Source organism: Haemaphysalis longicornis, unplaced genomic scaffold, assembly GCF_048455015.1.
Source record: "Haemaphysalis longicornis isolate Haplotype H1 unplaced genomic scaffold, Haemaphysalis longicornis Haplotype H1 scaffold_2, whole genome shotgun sequence".
NCBI classification, from domain to species: domain Eukaryota; kingdom Metazoa; phylum Arthropoda; class Arachnida; order Ixodida; family Ixodidae; genus Haemaphysalis; species Haemaphysalis longicornis.
In genome coordinates, this window is record NW_027526295.1 from 54,733,487 (window position 1) to 54,747,654 (window position 14,168).

The window sequence follows — 14,168 nt, forward strand, 5'->3', positions numbered from 1 at the left end:
TTTCCAAACCAATTCAATACAGTCCAGTTCAATCCAGTCCAATCCAGTTCAGCCCAGTCCAGTTCAGTCCAATCCAATCCAATCCAATTCAGTCTAATTCAATCCAATCCACTCAAATCCAATCCATTCCAATGCATCCAGTACAGTCCAGTCCAGTCCCTGCTCCTCGCGCATGCTTAGCACGGCTCTCCAGGAGCCACGCGAAGCGGCTATCAAGCGGCTCTGGAGCACCATCAGACTTGGCTACTGCGCAACGGAGGCGCGCCGCTGGGCACACGCCGGCGCCAGTGCGTCCGCCGCGGCTATGACGCCACTCTTCTGGAATGCGCAGACCCAATTCTCTACACACCCGTACTTCGATGGGATTGCATTTGTAATCCAATACAATCCAATTTCATCCAATCCAATACAGTACAATCCAAATCCAATACAATCTTATTCAATCCAATCCAATTCAATTCAATCTAATCCGATGCTCCTCGAGCTTGCGCAGCAGGGCCCTTGAAGGTCCATGCGAAACGACTCAACCTCGGTCAGTGTAGCTTACGCTACAAAAGTGACCAAGGAGGTCTTCCATTCTGGGGGAGTGGTCGGTCATCCCAGATTTGATTTATGTAATCTTACAGTTGGAAGTAGTCCGAGTACGATAGCTTCAGCAATAGTTAGACTGGTATACGGTCTCTTTCCGGGGCTGTACCTCTCGGCATTTGAGCGTTGCGAAATTTCCAAATGCCTAAGACCCCGATAATATCGTGGTTTGTGCGATCCACCTTAACCGGTTTGCTAATTCGCCTAAGCCACAATATTAAATTCACCAACACCACTAATTTACATCAGCTCACCCGATCGTCTCACTAATCAACCACAGAGACCTGCTAATCCACATTAATCGTCATTAATGAATGCGCCCTTTATTTTTAAGGTTGAGCAAATTCAAGATGATAGAAAACGCTGTCGCATCTACTTTAAACGCAAATAAAAAAGGCGCCAAGTCTTTTTTAAAACAAAGAGTTATACCTCGACCCCACAGAGTTTTTCGCGGCCGTTGGCGTCAACAGAAAACTCCCGCGAACAAGTAAAAAGAATTTACTGGCACCGCCAGGAATCGCACCTGGAATAATAACGTAGCAAAGCGAGAGCCCGGTGAATTACCGATGTGGCTACGAGCCCACCCGGAGACGGGGGAGGCAGGTGGGGGACTCGCCAAGCACATCTACGGGTTTACCTCCTGCATTCTCCCTGAATGCCACGTCATAACGTCACGCTACCTCAGGCGTCGCTGTGTGCTCCGTCTACTTCATGTCTAGTGGCTCTGTGCGCGCATTGCGCGTATGCTAGGAGTTACAAAAATGGAAGGAAGCTCACACCAACGCACGGCATCTCACTTCTAGTACGCGAATGTGCTAAAGCGTGTGGCCTCCAGTGTTCACGTACAAAATCACAGCTCCTGGTTGCCCACCCTCACGCCAAACGTCACATCAAGGAACACATTGAAATACTCATCGATGGCCAGGCCGTCCCTCCAAGCCCCAGCATCAAGATTCTGGGCCTACATCTCCAAGCTAACACCAAGAGTGACGTATCGTTGCAGCGCCTCAAACACAGCACCAACCAAATCATACACATGATCAGGCGAGTCGCCATCAGGAAGCGAGGCCTCAAAGAATCCGATACCTTTCGAATAATTCAAGCTGTTTTCCTCGCGAGAATCACTTAAGTCAACCCCGTCTTCTTTTCGGCACGGAGGACAAAAAGATGCTTTATAAATTGATTGGAAAGGGGGTTTAGCAGGCCATTGGTTTTTCCCTGGATGCGCCCACAGAGAGGCAGCTTAGCACGGGGCTCCACAACACGGTGGAACAGCTCCGAACCAGAAGCTCCGAATGAGCAGACGTGCGGTGGGTCACCGCATTCTTCACCAGATTGCCCGGGCAGCACATGCTGTCACTCCGCTTGATGCACTGCCGCATTCTTACCGAAAAGAACTAAAGATGCTCCCGTTGCTTACAAATATGTACCCCTCACACGACGAGGGTCGCCGACAAGCACGGCTTCAAGCACTCAACACCACCCTCTGTGGGGATCATGCAGTTATCTACACTGACGCCTCCCAATATCGAGGGAAGTAGTACTCCATCATTATGGCTACCTCCAGAACCAACCTCCTTAACCTAATCCGTACCTTCAGAACCAACCTCCTTAAGTAATCCGTACCTTCACGAGGAATTGTTTCCGCGCGTTAGGTCCTCACATTTTAAAATAGATCGTGTACTCCTTGAACCAAGCCGTAAGTTATTTATTGCGACAATGAAAATAAAATTAGTTAAACCTGAATCACCGGACTTTTTCAGGTGACTTCGAGGGGCAGTGCTCGTTTAAGAGCCCCACATCATTCTAGGAAGGGGTGATGAGTAGGGGTCAAGGACATTTCGGTACAGGACATTTCGGTGCAGGAAGTTTCGGTGTAGACGTTCCAGTATACGGACGCTTCGGTGCACAGACATTTCGCTGTACAAGCATTTCGGTGCGCGAACTTTTCGGTTACCGAATTATCCGGTGCCTGCGTGTTTGAGACAGCCGTTATATTTTTATTTCCTTTTAAAGTGTGTTATGGAGAAAAATCTGGAGCAGTAATTATATTTCGATTGATGTCATGTTTGACCTGTGCAGGGCCAGTCGATGTCAAATTGCTCATCGGGTTGTTATTAAAAAAAACAATGCGTCTTTTCATTCACGTGGTGCTCAAAACGAAGTTTACGGTGCCGAGGAGAGTATTTGAAGCTTATACGCGTGACCAATTTTAGAGTGTAGTTTTGAGCTGTATAAACTTCGTGGACTTTACTATACTTAGGAAGTAACTATAGGAACTAACAGAACAGATCCGATTTTATTACGGCAGGAGGGTCGTCGGGGCGCGGTTCTCGCTTCTCGATCGATTCCAGACGACAGTTCGGCCAATCGATATTGTCCGCGCCTTCGGTGAGCGAGCCATTCACACCACGCGGACTTTCGATATGCCGACGCGTTAGTGTTAACAGTGCTGCAGGAAGCGCTAATTAAGCAACGGCGCCGGCGTACGCGTCGAAGCTAAGCAGACGACGTTTCCCTTCATCGCAAGTGAGAGTAAAAGCCATCCAATTGCGAGATTTATGCTTCGTGACGCACATAGGAGAAATAATGATGTACTTTCGGGAACATGACAGAGCCCAAAAACACGCACAAAAGAGTGGGAACGCGGAAACAAAGTTTGCAACGAAAGTTCGAGCTTTCCGCTGCGCATAAAATGTTATACCTGGCACACATGACGTTGGCCACCCAACCTAACGATTGCGCTAGTTCATGTAGCGTGCTCAAAACGACTTTAAAGAACCCCTTTAATGAATCTAATATCCTTCACGACGTACGGGTATTTTCGGCTAAGGCCCCCTTTTCTCATCTCAACGGAGGGACGAACCAGCTGCATGAGGTGTTTTATTTCTTCCGCATTGGATGCCTCCGGCTATTAGATAGGAACTGCAAGTGGGGCCGCCCAAAACAAAGCGTGCAGTTTATTTTCGCAGAATACCATCCTCCAGCCTCCTCCGCTTCTTACTTTCCCAAGGCGTAAGCTTTTCGGCATTGTTGCCTAGAAAGCCGTAGCAGCGGAATATCTGCTCAAATTATTCACGTAGATCTACGAAATCAATAAAACCGATTGGCGCTTGAGTACTCACTTCGGGCCGAAATAGTTACTTCAACTTTTTTTACAGCGTTCGTTACGCATTTGCATCGGCATGCTGAGTTGACAGCTCAGGGGGAAGCCTGATAGTTTAGTAACATTGCTAATAACAACCTAAACAAGGCTGCCAAGGCTGAAAACGTGTCCGGAGTCGTAACCAACACTGCTTTTTTGGGGAGAATCGGCTAACAGAGGTTGGTTCCATCCTTTCTGGCCGTCGCTCGACCACATTACAATGCGTTTAGCGGCAAAGACCACTTTATAACATGCTTTTCGGCGAAGCCAACAGAGGTTTTTACAACAAAAAATGTCATCTAACGCTAACAACTAGCAATCAGGCATTCCTGACCCAGCATCCACCGATGACGCAGCCGTGTAGGCCATATGGCCCTGCCTAAATGCGCCGTTTAGTGTCCGCGATCCCCGTTAACGCTGATGGGACTACTGTTAGCGCCGCTGCCTCACGCAAGTGTATATGGCTTGAGATGCCGGCATATTTACTTAACAATGGCACGTACCATTGATTGACAGGCTCCCTACATGTAGGCTCCGCAAACCTTCAAAGTGGGAGGGTATACGCTCACACCGAAAAAGAATGTGTGCTTACCGAGCCATGGAAAGTTTTTCACGGCTTGATACAGACCCCACGGGATAGTGGGCATATCTGCGAACCAGGTACTTTTGGCTGCCGTCGCAGGAATCGGGTGGACCATGGTGTACATGGCGGCGCTGATGTCCGTCTATCGCACTCCTTTTGTGGCCTACAGCCTCATCTACCTGGCCGAGTGCTTCTCGCAACAACTGCCATGGGCCTCGTGCCCCGCTTCCGAACCTGGCGCCTCCGTGAGGACAGACAATTCCACAGTGAGCAACATTAGCGCCGAAGGTTGCTACGAGATCACAAACCGCAAGGTGCGTTCTTCGCATGACCCGGTATGACTTGCTATGTAAATGTCGCAATCTCGGAGTGACGCTTGCAGTGATGAGCTGTGAGTGCGTGTTTAGTTGGTTTATGGAGATTCGCAAACCAGAACGCAAAAAAATCGAAGTCCGTTTCTTAAGAGGAACATAGAACGCGAAGCTTTCCCACGTGGAAGCTCCGTAATTCCGATACCCAAACTGCTTCGAAAGCGCCATATTCGTGTATAATAAAGAAAAGTGCATGAATGGTGCAGTCGGATAGACGTCTGGTTCGCATCGCGAGGGGCGCCTCAAACATAGGCATGACATGAAATTAAGCGTGAACATTTATTATTCTGAAACCAATGAGTCCTGGAATTAACACCTAAACTTTGCAATAACAGCTGCATACAGTGGAAACTGAAGATCCTAGTGTTGCTGACTTTATTCAAGCTTTTAATTTTCAATTATTATCCTTACCCATTGTTGTTCCCACCAACATTCTTCCATTGCGCTCTAAAGATAGGCGTGACGTGAAGGGCTCGTGGCACCTGGTGCCACGGGTCGGGCAGAGAAGGCCGGATATCTACTCACAGGGAAGTAATTCGAATCGGGGCGCAGACCCCAAAGCTGAAAGAATGAAGTTTTCTGAACAAAAAATACTTTCTTGGGCTCCCTCGGCGCGAAAATTTTGGTCTGTCTGTCCGTGTGTCTGTGCATCTGAAACTGTTTGCAGCAAAGCGACCAAAAGTTGTTAAACAGCAAGTAAACATGGATTATATATAAGCAAGGCTATTCGGAACTACTAAAATCACTGACTTAGGTCGTACATGTTCCCTTCGGGCAGTGGAAATGAATTACTACGTGTGATGCAGGCAAAATGTCCGTACTTAATCAATAGAAGCAATCTTATTTTAATTATTTATGAATACGCCGAGTTAGTTTGGACACCCACCAGTTATTTATTTATTTATTCATAAATTTACCTATTTATTTATTTAGTTACGTACAAAATGGGTGGGTATTACAAGGAAAAATACCAAGAAAGGTAAGGCTGCTTCAATTCTGCAGCCATAAAACAACACCAAAAACAGAAAATAGCAAACAGTGTAAACCAGACACCTATTGAAGCAGAAGTGATTTTCGCAATGCTACAACAACATGGAAAAGAAGGCATCCTTGTTCCGTAAGCTAACAAAGGTGGACGGTTTTCAGTCAGTAGTGGTTCGGAAGGAAAAAAGGTTTTAAACATATTAGTTTTACAGGTCAATTCGCGTACCCTAAAGGGACACTAAAGGGTGCAAGCAAGTTGGCCTCTACCTATGGAATACACTACCGAAAATCCAAATGCACCAGTCTCACATCTAGCAGTTGTTTATTAAAGCAGGAAGCACCAGAACGGTGAAAACAGGCGACGAGGCCACGAAGGCTTTGGGGTACTGTGTTTGTGATGTTACAAATGTTGTGAAGGGCGGCGGCTCATTGGAGAAGCATCTATAAACGATTTGTTCTCAAATAAACAGTTACGAAATGGTTAGGCACGTAAACTAAATGTACATAAACACTTCGCGTGAGTTAATTTATTGAAAAAACCCACAGTATAGCTAACACGTCGAGACAGGCTGCTCCTGTCACACTTCAGAGTCGGTCATCATGCTTCCAGTTTTGCTATGAAAAAACATTGGTGCACGATTAATCATCATCGTATCAGCCTAGTCACGTCCACTGCAGGCCGAAGGCTTTTCCCATTGATCTCCAAACCCTCCGGTCCTGCGCTTCTCGAGTCCAGCGTTTGCCACCGAATTTATATCATCCCTCCATCAGGTTAATGGCCTTCCCCTCCCTATTGGCCGATCTCTTGGTATCGAATCTGTTACCATAATTGTCCACCCGTTGTCGGATCGTCTCGCTACATGACCAGCCCAGGTCCTTTTCTTTTTCTTCATTTGAACTATGAAATCATCTACTCTAGTTTCTTCCCTGATTAAGGGAGCTCGTTTCTTCTCCCTAAGTGTCAATCCTATCATTATTTGTTCCATGACCCGTTAAACCGACGCAAGTTTGCTTTCTAGTTGTTCATTAAAGTGGCAAGTCTGAGCTCCGTATGCCATCACCGATAGTATGCACTGGTTGTACATTTATGATTTGAGGGATAGAGGGAGCTTAAAATTAAATATTTGGGAGTGGTTACTGAAGGTTCTCCCATTCATACCTATTCTGTGTCGGATTTCACTCTCGCTTACTTCTCATTAGTTGACATTTCTCATTAGCTGACATTTCTTCATATATGTATTTTTAGGTCCACGGCCGTGTTTTCTGACTGTAGCTTTTCAAGCAATGAATGCGGGTGTTCTGCAGTCTCACTGGGCTAGACTACGTCGTCCGCAAACCTCAAATGCTTCAAGTATTCCCCCGTTGTCCTTCACCCTGTGTTTTCCCAGTCAAGCTTTCTGAATACAGTGGAACCCCGTGAATACGTTTCTTCACCGGACAGGGAAAAGAAAACGTAACAGCCGGGAAAACGTAAGAGTAAGGAAAGACACGAAAATTGGCCGGCGTCTAAGTGGCGTAGTTAAATCACCCCCTATGTAGAGCTCCATTGTTGTCAACTTGGTTTGTGGCCGTTTTGCCAAATGGAGCGGTCTTTTTTTGCATTTTTATGTGCACATTTAGTATTGCGAAGAGCAATTACGACGGAGCTGAAGTCATGGTAGTATTCGTAAAATCACAGTTCTACTCGCTCGCCGTCATCCTAATCGTGAAGCTCGACAACAAAATCGGGCGTCGTGATATCCCCGTACCACTCGTTCTCTGTTCCGACCGTCTGTATGGGTGGTGTAGAAAGCGCAGTGTGTAGAAGGGCGGTATAGATAGACTGGCGCAAGTGACGCCATGGGTGGTGTAGAGAGCGCCGAGAGTAGCAAGGAAGGACCAGCAGACGACGCGCCGAGAGCAAACTCAACCCTACCGCAGCGCTACCGCCTGGTCGGCGGCAGCACCGGCCCGTGCCGCGGTTGTGGAAGCGCGCGCTTTTCAAACTGATCTAGGGCCCTATTCTCGACTGCACAAATTCCCAGGCAATTCGCACTGGTTTTTTCGGTAAGAACAACGTAAGCAATCAGTGACGTAATCCACGTACAGGTCTGACGACATGCAGTGTAATTTGACGCTTCACTCATAAATAGCACAACTAAGGTATCACATATTGCCCATAAAAGATATAAACACCCTTGGCATGTATTATAAAATTTCAGATGGTAGCAGAGTTTGGCAAGGGAAAGACATTTCGGCAGGCCGAAATTGGCGTCAACACCACAAGGCGATCGAATAACGTTGATCCAAAAGCGAGCGAAAGGGGGATGTTGAGCTAAAGACCATTACACAATCTTTTTTACCGTATCCATTTTTTCTTTCAATCGCGTTTAGTCACATAGTTGAGCTCTTAGCCTAAATGCGAGGTTTGTTGAGTTATAACCTTCCCGGCCACCAGCGACGCCTCGCTATCGTCTGCTGCTATGTTACAAGTTTATCGCGTGATCACATAAAAAGACGGTCGCGACCATCTCTTGTATGACACATAAGAGGAGCGAAGCGCTACGCCTGATAACGGCAGAGCGTACCGATTCTCATTCGTCAAGCTCGACTTCAATAAGCGCTGTAATATACAAAATAGTCACTTTGCTATATTTCTCTTAAGTTCGATCATGTGACCCAGCAGCTTACTAGGAGAAGTGTGGACAAATGCCATGCATTGGGTTCTCGATGTCATGGAGAGGCTTTTACTGTCCTCTTATGTTGCGGTTATGCAAAACAAATTATTATTATTTTATTGCCAAACAAAAAAAGCAAAATCCTGCATGTCATTTGTTGATCCGTGATCGCTGATTTGGAAACAGTCGAACCTATTGTTTCTTTTGGCAGAAAACATGCTTTAAACTGCGCATCATACGAAACAGCGCCTGCTGCAAGTTCCCGGATATTGGCCGGCGTCCAAGGTCGGCGAAATGTTTTGCCCTATTTCGCGGCAGAACCACCCGCAATTTTCAAGCTGCTACATAGAAATACGTCACTTTTACACAGGCTGAAGTTGCCAATGTATACACAGGACCGTTCCTGTCAACTGTTTAAATTACGTCACGCCTTCACAGCCAATCACAGGGAGGGCGTGTATTACCAGCAGTATTCTTGTTGAATAGCAAAGTCAGGCCTACTTTGTCATGTCCGCTCCATTTAGTTTAGTTTTTTATTTCCGGCCTAAAGTTATGCTGTTTCAGTAAAGACAAATAAGGAAAACTTTAGAACTGTTGACAATAAAGGTTATGAAACGTCAAAATGACGACACCACACACAACCGATTTCTCAACCGAAAGCACGTGACCACAATTGGAAGGCAATCAGAAAACACTTCCGGCAAATTCCCCAGTTCAGTGGAAATTTGTGCAGTCGAGAATAGGGCCCCTAATCCAAAAACGCTGCACGGCCCCATTACGACAGTGCGGCGGCGCTAACATCACGCACTTTCGGAGTTCCAAAGTGAAACTTCCGTAGTAAGCTCAGCGATGATCGTGATAGCACTTTCTACGGATGGTCATCTAGTGATAGTCTCTCGAACTCGCTTGCCGGTTCTTGTAGCGAGTTCAGTAACAAAGCCTGCGAACACTCATCAAAAGCCAAACTGTCGGTGCCCAAGCAGCTTCGAAGTGTCAGGTTGCGACGCATTATACGGGAAAGGTCCCTCAGTTGCGACGTTACAGAGGGGTTCGCAATACATTATATCATACGGGAGCTATGGCGGCAGCAATATGGCACGCAACGTAACAGCCAGGAAAACGCAACAGTCAGGAGCGTAACTGAGGGGTGCTACTATTCCCTTCAGACATGCTGGGAATAGGCATGGCGAGATGGTATCTCTCTTTCTTACTTCCTTTCGAATAAAAAATTGAGCGCCCTGCCTCTGAATAATTATCCTTCCCGTTGATTCCTTATAATGCCTTCGGAAAGTCTTAAGTAGGTCTCCTCTATTCCATGTTCTTTAAATGCCTCTACCACGACTTCCGTGTGTACTGAATGAAACGCTCTCTCGTAGTTTCTAAAAGCCATATAGAGGGGTTTAGTGTACACTGAGGATTTTTCTATCCCTTGATGGACAACATGGACGTAATCCCTTGTTCAGCACCTTTACTTAAACCAAGGCTGCTCTCTGGGTGGTTGGAAATCCAGGCTGTCACCTATGCCGTTAACGATAACTTGGTAAACAGCTTGTATAACAGTGATAGTAGACTGATGGGCCTCTAATTCTTTGGGTCCTTGGTATATTCCTTCTGATAGTATGTGGTTTTCCAGGCTATGGGCATTTTTTGAGTCTGTGGCGACACCATCGTCGTCGTAATCATCAGCGCCACAATCATCATCAGCGCTGTGCCTGGCCAGGATGAACAGAGACACGCGACACAGGAGAGATGGAACACGACAGCGCACCTAAGCGGTAGTTGGTCTTCCCCGCCACCACTTCTTTCCGGGCCTATGCGACCTAACTAAATGTAGGATAGCCACAGCGCATAACCGAGTCCACGGCTCCTTTTCCCCCAAGTGGTGACCCGGAGGTTCCGTGCCTGATACCCCGCCAGTGGCACACCGACATGGCGACGTGGGGGGGACCCGCCGATACCGGTGTTCGACGCACGCCACCTCACAGGTTGGGTTTTCAAGCTTGAGGCCACCTTCTCGCTGAACTACGTCACCATTCAGCCGCTCAAGCACTCCATCCTCTGGGAGACGCTTCCCCTCAAGCTGCGCGCGTCCTCGCCCTACCACCGCCCAGCGAAACACCCTACGATGACCTTCGTGCTGCCGTGCTCGCGGAGTACGGGACGACGGCTTTTGGCCAGTAGCAGATAAGCTACCGGCGCCGTCCACACACGCTTCGCCGCGGCACATCGTACCGTCTGAACCATCGCCGTCGTTTCCTGCCACGAGTGTCGCCATCGCAAACACCACCTCCAGTGCGGCAGGCACACCTTTACCGACGAGACTGGTAGCCTACGACATCGCGGACGTCCAGCGGGAGGACGTCGAGCATAAGGTCCCTAAAATTACTAAGGTAGCGCCATCTTTAGATCTCGCCGCCTTTCGCCCTCGCCCGCGCTCCTCTCTTACTTCGTTTTTTGCCATTTTCTTTTTCGCCGGCGAACGCCGCGCGCCATTGGACAAGGGAAAAGTCACGTGGTTTTGTTTTTTTTGCTCCGCCGCCGGGTCGCCTCGCGGTTGCCTCGCCGGCTGGGACATTGCGCAACGCCGCCGCTGCGACGCCATTGCTGGCTTCCGAGCCACCGTCGCCACCGTGCTTCAGTACCGGAATTAGCTGCTCGCTTCGAAAAAATGTCGCACCGGTGTCGTTTTAGGTTGCTTCTCGGTGTCGATGTGTTGTGCCTTAGGCAGCGCGAATATCGTCAGGCAGGGCACAAGACTTCGTTATTCCGTCCGGGAAACGCGACGCAGAAAGGAGAAAAGTTTGGTTGCATAGATTTGAACGGGCATACTTCAGGCCGACGCTACCATCACTCTTTTGCGAGGTAAGTTTCTGAATGCTTGTTCTTGCTCTGTTAAATTCTGCGCGAGCTTGAGCGGTCACTTACGAAGAAATGCGTATTCCCTTCGCGACCGTCGTCCACGCTTTGTTCTGAGTAGGCATTGCGCGCAGCGCCGAGTTCGTCCCGTCGTAAGCTTTGGTTTGGATAAGAGGCCGTGTATTTGTCATGTGCGCGCTTAACTTCCAGCATCAATATCAGCGGCGTAGCATGTTCAGTCAGTTGTCGTAAGGGTTTCGTGACGCGAGAATTGTTCACCTGAATTCATGCTTGTTTTGGCCGACGGCAGCTTGCGTCTGACCATGTATCGTGTGCGTTCCGAGTGCGTGTACGCTCTTTTTGGCGTGAAGTCATGTTTTGTGTGTTAGCTACCCGGGTGGTATTATAATCCCGTTGTTATGACATCGGAGTGATTTGCTGCGTAATATGGGCTTGGTCGGTGCGGCGCAAATTGAGGCTGTTGCGAGAAAAAAAAATTGCGGCTAGGTAAAACAATTTAAGGTCAGCTAATATAGTGACCGCGCCGTTGACGTACGTTTGATGCGCAATTTCTGTTATCGCTTTATTAAATTCGCGCACGTTTGAATGAGCACTTCAAATGCATATTCGCACCGTAACGGCTGTACGCCCTTTCTTCCGTGTATGCACAGAGGAACGTTAATTACGACTTACGTTTGCATTACACGTGATGCCGTACATTTGCAGTGTGCGCGCTTACTTCATCTTAGTAGTCAATGGCGCAGCGTATCCAGTCATTGCGATTTGAACCAAAACACACTGGGCGACTATATTATTTTCAGCAGACGTATTTTTGTCCAGCAAAGCGCTTGCTAAACGGGTTTAGTGTAGCGAGTTGAGCGGACGCGGCACTGAGCAGATGCGCGAACACGAATTTGACCATGCTACGGTAGAACAGTCACTAACTCCCTTCTGCAATGCATTATTGCCTATATTTGCGGAGTGTTTGTGGCGCATCTCAAACTCGGTGGCGACATTTCTTTTCCCTTCTCAATAGGATTATTTCACGGATCAATTTGAGCAACGGATATTGGAGAAGCTTGGCGTTAAAAAAACTAAACCCAAATGCCACTCCCAACATTTTGTTCTCACGGGAAGCCACGTCAGCAGCACAAGCCACCTGCACGACGTCATTACGGACGTTTGTTCCAATAAAATATCTATTTGCTGGCACCAATTCATTTTTGTGATTTATTGTTTTCTCTTGATAATCATCGTGACATTGGTCCTCTTTCGAATTTCTTTCGGGTGTATCCCTGTGTTAGTGCAATGTACAAATCTGCCAGAATATATCCCAGCACAAAACAATTCTGTCCAGGCGCCTCCATTAATAACGGCTGTAAACGACCGCGCCCGATGAAAAAACGTATTGCATGATTAATTAACTGCAGTAACTAGTTACATAATTTGTACCTAGAGGGACTGTAATTTCAGTTTACCCGATCGATTGATCGCAGTCTTCTCTGGCGCGTATTCCCAGAATTACAAGTCTGCGTTTTTCACTAGGTTCGCACATGAACGTACGGCCGCGAGTGTAGTTTAGTGTATCCGGCTGCGAAGTCGGGGAAGCAGGGGCTTTTCACGTCGCTGTACGTGCACACACGCACAACAGCATGTGTATGTTTTTAGTCTACTCACAGCAGCCTATAACGACATGAAGGTGAAGGAAACATTTCTACAAAACGGCAAAGCACTCTAAACTGCGCGTAATTAAGGTAGGCTGTAGGTCGTTAGTAAAAGCGGGCGCAGAGTGAACGCCGCTGAGGATACACGATTATCGCAAGAAAGGCGAGTGCAAGGACGCCAGCGCAGCGCTCGAACTACGGCATTTGCGAATGAAGCGCACTGTATACTGCCGCGAACCATGCGCAAGACCTCTGTGCAGTGATTGCACGACCACAGTCACGCAAATGCAAGAACGGAACTACCGTAACAGAGCAGTTTGAAATGTCCACGCTCGATCCTTTCGCATTCACGAGCTATCCTGAGGTGTTACAGAATGCCGCACACGTAAACAAAAACCGCGCTGTGCGTATGCGCCAGCGGCATCCGCCTCGCAAATATCCCCTTGTAGACAAAAATATAAAACAAAACACTATCACTCAGTGACTGTTGCTAAAACGGGGCTCTAGAAATCCTATAAATGCTACCAAAGAGCGATTTCGGCGCGAAAACAAGAGCAAACTGCAGCGAGCGCCCTGAAGCGTAGCAAGGGCGTCTGCTCTCAAGTGGCCAACAAATATGGCGGCCCCGCCGCGGAGTTAAAGGGACGGCGGCGCCGCGGGTGAGGGGAGAGAAAAAAGAGGAGGGCAGCGGAGAAGGAGGGAGCAGTTGGCGCTACCTTAGTTCTTTCAGGGACCTTAGTCGAGCAGCGCCCTCCGCGCCCCCTTGTGCCACTCCACACGAAGGCACCGGGGAGCCACGCAATATCGAGGCGGCGACCTCACTTACTCCTCGTCTGACGGCACCACCCCATGAATTTTCAACCACAATGCTGATCCCTCAGTGCCAGACTACACGGCAGGTTCAGTCACCCACTAATGAGATCCATAGTAACAGCGCTAACAACACGAAACAAAGAGAAGAGGGAACAAACACAGCGCTATGTTTCTACCCTCTTCTCTTTGTCTCGTGTTGCAAGCGCTCTTACTATGAATATGTACAAACTCGCCCAATCTTCCGTTTTGACGAATGAGATGCACCTTGACGCACCCACCATCTGCCGTTGTTATATTGCGTCTCCCGTCCTGGTGAAGCAACAGCAACACTGTGACTCTTGCGGGCACGACGCTCTCCGCCGCCGCAACATTTCATTTCATTTCATGTTTATTAGATAATTTTTGCATTACAAATATGCAACAAGATGTTGGGCCAATAGCCGAAGCTAGTTGAGGCCCAGATAAAGATAGACAGCAGGGAAAACAAACTTAATTAACAATTCAGTG

General features: G+C 48.0%; 1 protein-coding gene across 1 annotated transcript in view; it reads left to right on the top strand.

Moving 5' to 3' along the window:
• The window catches only part of LOC144167981 (sodium- and chloride-dependent neutral and basic amino acid transporter B(0+)-like), a 43,995-nt gene that overhangs the window by 11,281 nt on the left and 18,546 nt on the right, over positions 1-14,168 (top strand). Inside the window, exon 4 of the mRNA XM_077697087.1 lies at positions 4,416-4,630. Within this exon, the coding sequence (XP_077553213.1) occupies positions 4,416-4,630 (215 nt within the window). The remainder of the gene's footprint in view (positions 1-4,415; positions 4,631-14,168) is intronic.